This window comes from Bidens hawaiensis, unplaced genomic scaffold (genome assembly GCF_021521415.1).
Source record: "Bidens hawaiensis isolate Kalapana, Puna unplaced genomic scaffold, B.hawaiensis_p1.1 tig00030218_1, whole genome shotgun sequence".
Taxonomy (NCBI): Eukaryota; Viridiplantae; Streptophyta; class Magnoliopsida; order Asterales; family Asteraceae; genus Bidens; species Bidens hawaiensis.
This window is the reverse complement of record NW_027495029.1, coordinates 70981-83263: the sequence shown is the minus strand read 5'-3', so window position 1 is coordinate 83263 and position 12283 is coordinate 70981. Positions and strand designations below refer to the sequence as shown.

At 31.2% G+C, this 12283-nt stretch overlaps 1 protein-coding gene across 1 annotated transcript; it reads left to right on the top strand.

The window, feature by feature from the left end:
- The first annotated feature begins 1202 nt into the window (after window positions 1-1202).
- On the top strand, window positions 1203-3709 carry LOC143580079 (uncharacterized). Its single transcript, XM_077063210.1, has 3 exons — window positions 1203-1560; window positions 1638-1744; window positions 2765-3709. Exons 1-3 carry the CDS (start codon window positions 1231-1233, stop codon window positions 3522-3524), a joined length of 1197 nt encoding a protein of 398 aa, XP_076919325.1. The 5' UTR covers window positions 1203-1230; the 3' UTR covers window positions 3525-3709.
- The last annotated feature ends 8574 nt before the right edge of the window (window positions 3710-12283 follow it).

Genomic DNA, 12283 nt, shown 5'->3' with positions numbered 1-12283 from the left:
GACAATAATTAATTCAAATAGGAAGAAGAGAATATCAAATTTAAAAATTTATAAATCCGTAATTTCCTTAATAAAATGGGTCATCCTTTCCTAATTTCCTTAATTTCCTTACAGATTTGACAAATTTAATTTAAATAATATAATATTTTAACAGAATTATAATATTTTATATTGGTATCTCTATATTATATATATATATATTATCCGTAATCTCTTCTGTTGATGAAATAACAAATAGTTAATTAAATTATTTATTATATATTATAGTAAAACTTAATTCAAATAGGAAGAAGGGAATATCAAATTTAAAAATTACAAATCCGTAATTAAACCTTACCTTTATAAAATGGGTCATCCTTTCTAATTTCCTTAATTTTCTTACGAATTTGACATATTTAATTTATTTTATTTAAATTTAAATAATATAATATTTTAACACAATTATAATATTTTATATCGGTATCTCTATATATTATCCGTAATCTCTTCTATTGATGAAATAACAAATAATTAATTAAATTATTTATTATATATTATCTATAAAATTAACATAGGCGGTGAATGAAATCAAGTAAAAAATAACAAAGGTGGTGAATGAAATCAACCAAAAATAATTAAATTTTCAAAAAGAAATTTTGAATATTTGGTATTGAAACCATAGCTAAATAATATTTCGTATTATTGTCTTGACTTTTTTCATTTTTGAATACTTAAATATTTCGTATTCAAACTATAGCTAAATACTATTTCGTATTTAATTAATCTAAATTTACACTTTTAACTAAATGTTATATTAAAATATTACATTATTACATTATTATTTATTATTTAAGTATTCAAAATGAAAAGTTAAAAATTAAAGGAAAGAGGAAAGATAATAATTTAATAGCATTGATGAATCTTAATTTAATATATTATTGATTTATTTTATTAACTTGAAAATTAGAAAAGCCATTGATATAAATGAAAACTATGAGAATCAACCAATAGAAAGGAGGTATATGGACTTAAAGCTTATTGCTTTAATTAATTGTATAGTTAGATGTTAAAAAAGAAATTTAAACTTTATTCTAAATAAATCATTCAAAAACTATTTAATTGGCTATAGTATAATTTAGATAACATAACATGCTTAAAAGATAGATTTCCACGCAACAACCCGGTCCAACCGTTTTCCCAGGCAGAACCCTGAAGCTCTAGCCCTAGCAAACCACCGCCGCCGCCGTCATCATGGCCGTTGATTCCATCACTCAAACCAACAACGCCGAAGACCTCTGTTCCGAAACCACCACACACGCCTGTCCTCCAGCACCCACCTCACCGGTACTCACTCCCAACACCCACCTAACCACCGATGCCAGAATTGAACGAGCATGGGCGCATTGGAAGAGTCTCGGTGAGCCCAAGCTAATTGTGGCACCAATGGTGGATAATTCAGAGCTACCTTTTAGATTACTTTGCCGTAAATACGGTGCGACTGGTGCTTACACGCCTATGCTTCACTCTCGTATATTTACGGAGAATGACAAGTATCGTGCTTCTGAATTTACTACTTGCAAGGTAACTAACGTCGTCGTTTTTCGGTTTTGATTGTAAATGTGATTCTGTGTAGTGTGCTGAATTTGATATCTGTACAGGAAGATCGGCCGTTGTTTGTTCAGTTTTGTGCCAATGATCCAGATACTTTACTGGAGGCCGCACGCAGGGTGGAACCATATTGCGATTACGTTGACATTAATTTGGGGTAAGCTGTTTACTGAGCTTGTTGTGCATTGTATTGAGTTGTATACAAACTTAAATGGGGGCTAGGATTGTAAATGGACCGAACGATCATGAACATTAAGGTTCCATCCTCGTGTCCGTTCATTTAACTTTAAACGGACATGGACACTTAATCGGACAAGTGTTTTTGTTTAAAGAATGAACATGTTCATATTTGTTTATGTTTGTTCATTTAAAATCTAAACGGACAGTTCATGGACATGAATGATCATGAATGAAAATAATTGAAGAAAGACAAACGAACATGTATGAACATACGCAAACGGACACAAACCTAGGGCACTTGTTTAGCAAATTTACACTCAAACTTACCTGCGAATATGATGACTAGAGATCTAATCAGAAATAGGATTCAGGAAGATAGGACTAGAAGTGGTTAAAAATAGCAAAGACTATTTTGTTAGAGCTCCATTTTATGCGTGAAGTTGTGTTATGCTTTATTAGGAAATGTTTGCACATGTGGATGTTTGAAGAAGGTACATAACCAAACATATAAGTTTTGTTAATCAAAGGTACTATGGCAATACATAGCTTCACTTTGTGAAATCTGAAAACTTTACACTACTTGATTATATACTTAAAGACTAGGACAAAAGCTAATACATATGTGTCAACGGGAATAAAATTCAGGCCTACCATGCGTGTCACAGTAGACACCTAGTGTACATGATTTGATGTACCACACATACATGTTTATAGTATAAACAAGGGGAATTTGCATAAAAAGTAGGTGTCTTTGGTCAAGTTATTAGTTACTTCTGTCGAACTATAAGTTACCAAAATAAAAAGGGATTGAAAGTTTGTGGCCTTATGTGTTTTATTGTAAAGTTTATTGTCTCTTACTCTCAAATGTAAACTAAATCAACTTTTTGTGCTAATTTTACTAAACAAAGCTATAAGGTTGGGGGCAGTTAGGTATATTTGTAATCACCTCTGGTTATAACTTATATTATATAGTTGTATGCTTATCTTCCATTAACAGGTGCCCACAACGTATTGCCAAGCGAGGAAACTATGGAGCTTTTTTAATGGATAAACTGCCTCTGGTGAAGTCATTGGTTGAAAAATTATCTCAAAACCTAAATGTTCCCGTATCTTGCAAAATCCGAATCTTCCCAGATTTACAAGACACATTAAACTATGCAAAAATGTTAGAAGATGCAGGATGTGCACTTCTTGCAGTACACGGGCGCACACGCGATGAAAAAGATGGCAAAAAGATCAGGGCAAATTGGGAAGCAATACGCGCAGTTAAAAACGCTCTTCGAATACCAGTTCTGGCAAACGGAAACATACGTCACATGGATGATGTGAAACGTTGCTTAGAAGAGACGGGTGCTGATGGGGTGCTTTCAGCTGAGACCCTGCTTGAAAACCCAGCTTTGTTTGGCGGATTTAGGACTGCTGATTTGGTATCTGACGGTGAAGAGGGTGTTCAAGATGCTCAACTGGATCAAGCTGACTTGGTTGTTGAGTATTTGAAGCTTTGTGAAAAGTATCCGGTTCCATGGAGGATGATTCGGGCTCATGTTCATAAGATGTTAGGGGAATGGTTTAGGGTTCATCCGCATGTTAGAGATGATTTTAATGCACAACACATACTCAGCTTTGAGTTTCTTTATGGTATGGTCGATCGACTTAGAGAGCTTGGTGTTTCAAGGCCTCTTTATGTCAAGAATATTTGGCCCGACCCATCGCGACTCGACTCGATGACTTATAAGTCAGATATTAATTTTTTATAGATTTATGGGTACACATTATATATACAACAATTAGGAAACTTTTGTTTGTTAATCTACTGATCATTAAACAGTTGAATTGTACGATTCTTGAAGCATGATGTACAATCGTCTATTGCGGACATGTATTCATATTTATTTGGAGACTTTGTTTTCTCTTGTAACTTTAAATTTGTTATATTTTACAAGAATTTGTAACATGTCGTTGCGACGGGCTTATTTATCTATGTTTTGGTATGAATTTTATTCAAATTAGAGTTGTGTGTTATAATGTGAAAGTCATCAAAGCTATAAGCCTTTGCTGTCAAAGTTGTTTAAAGGTTTTGATTTTTTTTTAAAACTTTTTTGTTTTCTTCTTACCGCTTTTAAAGTATTGTATATTACAAAATCCGAATTTGCCTTTACAATGTGCTTATTTTTATCAATGGTTCGATGTTTAATTTGGTAACGTTTTAGTTTCTTTTTGCTGTTACGACGTACTAATTTTTTTCAATGTTTTGACGTAAATGACATTAAACTTTTTCACGGTTTTATGCGTTTCAACGCACGGATTTTAATACTAATTTGCTACATTTAATATATAAAATGCTTGAATAATGCTACATGACAATTACTTTACTTTCGAACGCTTATATTGAAAAATACAAAGTGCCGATTAGCGGCTTATGAGAGCGTTCTCTAGTGGTTATTGAAGAACTGGCTTCTGCCACCCTCCATCGCCACTCTCTCCACCACAAAGTGAGCCAACATATCCTTATTAGAAGACTTACCAAATTCTCTTTACACAAAAACCCTCTCTAGTGGCGATGAATATTGTGGAGATACTCCCCGGTCCTTCGGGCCAGTACCCATGTGGACCGTCCACAAGAATCACATCCCAGTCCAATCTATATAATGGGTTAGGAAGATCATTTAACCCAAACTTGCAATCGGAGAACAAGAAAGTTTGCACGGGACGACACTCGTTATGTACGTGTTCTTTAACCAAAAGTCACGAGCTCGTTAAGCTCATTAATCTTTTGTGAAGTAAAAGTTTATTACCCTAATGTGTTGTGCTTTATATTTCTATTTTTCACTTTTATGTATAACCAACGTTTCTTCCAGATTATATTTTTTTAGCTTGCTTTGTTATGAGGGAGTCATTGATAATGCTGAGGTTGAAGTATGATGAGGCCGATGGAAGCGGGAGGTGAAGTATATTGTTGTCTCTCTCATATATATCATACCTCAATTCCTCAAGTGAACAAAAATATGTACATTTAGGCTAAACTTGTTTATTTTATACTAAACTAGATTTTTGAACCCCTCGCGTTGCGGGGGAAGGGGGGCATGAAGCCGTGAGAAAAGAGAGACACGTTGTGCTATTAACCCACTTGTTGCGAAGGACTTGTGAGATGACAAACTATAAACAAACCTATGAGTAGACGTGCATTGCAAACATGTAACATAAAAGAGCCATTTCAGTTTACAAAAGGATCCAATCACATATGACAATTTGACTTTGAAAGTCAAATGAGCACTTTACAAAAGGATCTAATTACATAAGACAACTTTGACATTGAAAGTTAAAACAAACCGCTCTGATGTGAGGTTGGACATCTTACAGAAGGGCCAGTTTTCTTGTTCCGGTAAATGTCTACTATTGAGCCATTTGTCACAAAGCCTTTAGGTTTGTACTATTGAGTTCTAATACCTGTGCAAATTAACGTTTCCGTCACTTGTTAGTACACGTTAATACTATTAATTTTATAAAAAAAAGTCAATCGAGTCTATCTAACCTTGTGCAAAGCTCTTGAGCCTATTTATATTCCCACTTGGTAGCCGTGTTGACCTCGACTGCTTTCTTAATACCAACTTTGACAAGATCCAAAGCTGTCACGTTCATGTACGCATGACCCCAAGTTCCAATACCTATTAAATTACCGTCTTCCCGCCAATTGTCACTACACATCAATATTATTAATTTTATATATAAAAAAATACATGTGTATGGGTCTATCTAACCTTTAGTGCAAACCTTTGGAGCTTGTTGCGAAATAACTAAAAAGAGATGCAATAGTGACATGCATTTTACAGATACGGTGACGATGCTTTACAATCTTCATACGATGATGCACTATTTAATTACTGATATAAGCGAGTAAAATTAATTTTGTTGATCAGTTCTTCATGTAAGTAATAGAAAACATGATAAAAATTAAACCTATGGACATGTTACAGCTGAGAGAGTAGTAACCACAGCAGGGTATCATGTAGCCGACATGTTTGTCATCTTGATCGAGTTCCCCTTTAGGATGTATAGTTAATGATGGTGTTAAGGTTCTTATGAGGAACCCAGTTTAGGAGAGATGAGACACACACAATTGTTCTGTGTATGATTAGGTTATGATGTTAATATTTATCTCTCTATATATACACCCAAGGAGAAACCCTTTATTAGTTAGTAAGGGTAATATGGTCCATTAACAATTACCAAACTAATACATAAAAAGGTATAATTAATATTTTGACCTATTATAATATAAATGATTATAATGGCCATATAATATATATATATATATATATATGTATATATATTGTATTATATTATATTATTCTTACATTCTCCCACTTGGCCGGGTAATCATTTATTATGAATATTAGATAAGCCTGATCAGGAGTTAACACTCATTTTAGCTTTAAATTTAAACTGAAGCAGAGAAATACAGTCATTGAATTGAACATCAGCTCAAGACCCCCATTAATCATACTGTAGTCTTTATTTAAAACCTAAGTAGTTATGATCAAAATTTTCAAGTAAGCCCTTCAAAACATTTGATTTGTATATTCGTTCGTCTATATGTCATTATGCATGCAGAACATATTAAGAGACGTACAAAATCAAAACTGAGGAAATAATTATAGTTAATCATTTATAGTACGATATGCAATTATACATGGTCATTAGTAATCTTGTCTTAATTATTAAGCGCTTTCATAAGACTTATGGGTGACAAACCATTAGTTATTGGATCCTTAAGCATATCATGAAGGTATTCGATACGAAAATTTAGATTCCTCAGTTCGTTTATAAACGAATAATTAATTTCATATAAAAATTTAATGCAACACCTCTCAAACTGTTATTATATGAGAAAACATGGCAGCTGACTTTATCACAATAAGTCTTCAATTTGTAATTTATACGGAGTTTAGACAAACTTATGAGTCCACTAATAAATGTTCAACAACATTTATTGACAACAACGTTGCAATTAATTAACATATTATGTCGTTATGACTTAGATTATTGTTATCAGTTCATTATGAATCCTCCATGAGATAGATTTATTTGCTGACATAAGAATATATCCCGAAAATTACATTTTCTTATCTCTGAATATGATAAAGTTTAGAGTAATCTACCGGTTTGAATTCTCACTTCTTCTTTTAAATTATAGTATTTCGTTTCCTTTAAAGATATCTTAGTACTTTTTTAGATGCTTCACATTAATCTAGACATATCTAGTGTGTTTCAATTTTGAATAATATCTAAACGATTATAGACTTGAACTTATATAAGGCTTCTACTTAATGAAGCATAAGGAAATAATATACGTGATCCTATTATCCTCTAAAGTAGAGCATTATTGATGCTACACGTGTAAGGAATATTTCTGAGATCTATAGTATCAAAGTATGTGTGAACAACGCTTTGACTTATGTAACATATACTTGTTAGAAGAATGTCATCTATATTAGGACAAATTTGTTTTTAGTTGCTCCCACTCATCTTGAGGTAGGTACATTAATCCACTTGATTTTTGATGAAAATAATTGTATAAAGATTTCATCACATTTTGATGTTTGCATTAACCCATATATTGATCATATTGACTTATAGACTTTGACCTTAAGTTTATAAATTTTAGGTTGTTTTATGAACAAATAAGTATGTAAGCCGATTGTTAGGGAAAGTTGCTTTAATGTTCATCTAATGTAGCTCTTAACTATTATAAGCTACTAGAATAATAATGATACTTAAATAAATCTTTTGTAATATAGGTAAGAAGATTCTTTGATATTTGGTTTCTCCTTGAATATAACTTTTAACAATCAATCGTGCTTCTTAATGTCTTAAACTTTTTTTATTGGGATTTAGTTTAGTTTTGAACACTCTTAGGTGAATCAACCAAATCTCAAATGTTATTCTGACTTATGAAGTTAATTTTGCTAATAATAGATTTTTTCCATTTAGAAGATTGATTGATTTAATGGTTTAATTAGAAGGGGTAGGATCATTAAACTTTCCAACATCCATTTCAACTTTAGTTAGGGAGGTAGATAATCATCAACGTTAGTAGGTTTTAAAACCTAGATGGCCTCCCAAGTTGATTATTGGGTAATTTTAAAAGTCTCAGTTTGTTGGATTAGCTCTTAGTTAGGTTGCTATCATTTTTAGGATTCTAAGTGCGTAAGAGTTGGTGCAGTATGGCGTACAAGAGGTGTAACGGGAGTTAATTTGGAGTAAAATTTAATGACTCTCTTCCCCCGGCCTCTTGTACTTTTAACAAGTCATTTTAAGGACTTCTACTACTCCCACTGACCTTAGAAACACTTAAGGAAATTAGCATGCTTAGGGTCAATATTTAAATACCAATAGATTCTAATAGAGAAACAGTGATGTAAGTCATCGTAGTTTCTCTTGTGAGGATTATTTTAGTAAGAAATTGTAGTATGCCCACATTTAGGAAACAATGAAACTTTTGTAAGAGTAGTAATAAATTCTAAAGAGATAAGTTTTGATGAAATAGTGTTGTGATGAATCAGTGTCTTATACAAGATGTGTAATTGAGATAATATCAAGTTTTCACTCCCCCATCTCATGCAAATCTACCAAGTTATAATTGAGACACTTAAGGCTCCCATTGATCTTTATTATCTCTAGGAAAAATACAAGAAAAGTTTCAATGATGTACATGACGTGGGAATCTATCATATATATGTTAGACTTGATTTGATTCCATTACGTTCAGATGTCATAAGAGATATAGAATCATAAGTAGAAGAAATCATATTAAGTATATATATGAATGGATTTCTTTAAGACCGTGGACCATGGAAGACATATTAGATACAAGTAAATAGCCTTTTAAATGATAAAAAAATTATGTCTGAATATTCCGTTTGAATAAGTTTCACGAATTTAAGTGAAATATAACTTCTAGTGGACCCATACTTATTTCTTATGCCAAGCAAAGTTTAAGGCATCTAACACATGATTTAAAATCACTAAGAATGAGATTATATGAAAAGTCACCCTCGTCAATCATGTCATGATTTCTCATGAAATTTGGTTTTAATGGATGAATTTTATAGGTCTCATTTGTCTTTTGTTAAATTTTTATTTGCATGATAACAAAAGTTGTGAAAGTATGTAGTATCATCTAGTTATATTTTATTAATGTTTCAATTCAAATATTGATAACAAATAATATGATAGTTTAAGGTAAGAATTACTTTATGTTGGCTATGCAAACCTCATAAGTGTCATAATGTAGCTTAAGTATTGATACTAAATTCTGATTAATCTCCAAAATATTTAAGGTATCATAAAGTGTAATTAAAAGACAGTTTATCATGGTTCTAATAACCTTAACATGTAAATTTGTTACTGACACTCGTGTTAGTTATTTGTTGATTTCGGGTAAACATATAGAACTAGACTCAGCCAATCATGTGTTGATGGGAATATTAGGATTAGCAGACTTAAATATCATTTATACAACTATCAGTTTTAGCCGGGTGTTCTTTTAAATTATGGATAGTCTTGTAGTGCTTATGCCTAATCCAATGATATATATTTGCAATGAGACTTCTACTTAGAGAACTTAAAGCTGGAAGCAATACGTGCATTTTGTTTATGAACCTTAGAATTATCCTCTTTTAAGTTTTAGTGGTGTGAGCTGAAAAACATCTTATTTCTAGTACTAGACATTTCTTTTCTTGTACATATGTTGCTAATCAACACACTCATTTTCCTTTGGTACTTCTGAGTGTTATAGTTGATTCTTATGCACCAAATTGTACGATTGAAAATTTTTGTATGTAATGTACTATAAAATTGTACTTATTTTCATGTGTGAACTCTTAATTTTATGGGTCATGGTATTGTACATTATGATGTATTCAGGGATACCATTTAACCTTATAGTTAGTATTTAGAAGGAATGCATGCATCTTATGAGTTATTATTATTGTTTTTTTTAGGAAAAACTAAATCAAGAATAACTCTAGTGATAACATTTATTTAAATAAGTTCTTGATTATCATTATCATAAGAGACATTATGATTGACTCATCCCATTTGTTATGCTCTAGTTTTCAATAGAATGATTGTTATTAGAAAGAGCAGTAGAATAGTCATATCATGTCTTAATGGATAATTAAAACTAAGAAGAGCTAAATGTTATTAAAACTCTTTATGAGACAAAATCCAGTTGTGTTTTGAGATTAGAGTGGATGATTTGGATGAGATCGTTATTTATAGAAGAATGTTATAGTGAGTAATATTATGGGATATTAAAATAATACAGATTAAATTTATGATCATTAGATTAATGTGAAGATCATTATATTTTATTGAAGATGTGATATTTCTATTATTAACATCAAATTAATAGACTATAATTAAAAGTTCTACTAAAAAAAAAATAATTCACCTTAGAGCTGAATTAAAATTTTTTTGAGTATGTGTGCAAAACAATTGTAACACATCACCTTTGGGCAGAAGTGAGACAACTATTTTAATTATGCACGGGCTAGTTTTGCTAGATAAAAATGTAACAAAACACCTTTGGACAGAAATGAGACATTTGTATCACGTTATGGAAAAACTAACAAAAGCTTTTAATTAGACTTGAATGATATGGTAAATGTAACACATCACCTTTAGGCATAAGTGATACATCAAAATTCACTCAAGTTAAGTTTTTTTTTGTTTTGTAAAATTTTATAAGATTTAATTGTTTACAAAACAATTAATTAGAACAGTTTATAGGAAAATTAGAGTTCTCAGTAAATTAGTTATTCGAAACTTTTGAGTTCTTGGGAATTATGAGTTCTCGGGAATTTTAGTGAGCCCGACTTTTAGTGGGTTTTTGGGATTATGAGAGTTTTCGGGTTTTATAAGGTTTTCGAGATTTTGGTAAACCAAAACCATTATAGAAGAAAAACCGAAATTTAATTTTAAATCCTTAACCCATAAACTATTTTTAACTCATAAATTATTATATCCCATCAATTATTTTTAAATCCCATAAACTAATTTATGATAAAGATGAAGTTCAAATTTTAATGGATTATCTTGTTTCCAAATTTAAAAGATTTTACTATCATTATCCAAGATTTTGAAATATTTTATTGATAAAACTATATCATGCTTCAAACTTTTTTAATAGATAAAAATCAATCAAAATTGGAGACAACATATTTTATTCCTATGATTCACCAAAAATAACGATTCTTCGGTTTTTATGATGAACATGAAGAACATCTTCGAAGAATCTTTAGTCAGTTTTCTCTGGAATCGAAATTTTAAACATATTCTTAACATATTTCGAATATATTAGAGTTTTAAATATGAGTTTAGCAATTAAACCAGTTTTCTTAACAAAACATGAAAACTGAAAAAATTAGGGTTTTAATCAAAATTCATGTTTTTCGATTTTAATTCAAGATTTAGGGAAAACATTAAGAACTGATTAATCAACATCGCTCTGATACCACATGTTGATCAGTTCTTCATGTAAGTAACTTAAAAGATGATAAATATTAATCCTATGAATCTGTTACAGCTGAGAGAGTAGTTACCGCAACAGGATATGATGTAGTCGACATGTTTGTCATCTTGATCGAGTTCCCCTTTAGGATGTATTGTTAATGATGGTGTTAGGGTTCTTGAGAGGAACCCGGTTTAGGAGAGAGGAGACACACAAAATTGTTCTGTGTGTATGATTAGGTTATAATGTTAATATTTATCTCTCTATATATACACCCAAGGGGAAACCCTTTATTAGTTAGTAAGGTTAATATGATCCATCTAAAATTACCAAACTAATATATAATACGGTATAATTTATATTTTGATCTATTATAATATAAATGATTATAATGACCATATATAAATATATATTATTCTTACATGTTTTCATTCAAAAAATTAGGCCAACTAGTTAAACAACTTACAAAAACAGGTTGAAAAAAGTGAATTAAATATTTGGGTCACATATGCAACAACTTCTTTGATACTTTAAGACTATACACTTAGGTTTTTAAAAAATTCCTCTTTTGATACAGTTGGTAAATTTGTTTTTTAAAGGATGCAATACTTGAAATGTTTTGCAAAGTAAAAGAAGACGACCAACGGCAATGAATGAAGCATGAATGCAATTAACAGTTGGTAAGCTAATAAGCTATATATCAGATTGTGTAAGTCCCATTTAAGGATATTTCAATGTGATATCACTTAAACCCTTTGTTAGACGGAATCTAACAACGAATCTATTCAATACAAATACGAATAAACACACAAAAGGACTTCAAAACACTTTATATTCAACGTCGGGTGCTTAAGCCCTTAACAGTGATTACAATATGAATGATAAAACAACTCTCTCGTCTCTTACTGTTCTACGAATGAATGCGCCCCAATAGACCTAATTACAATGTATATATAATGCACCAAACACCCTAAGCCCAAACCCGTACAAAAAGCCCACTGA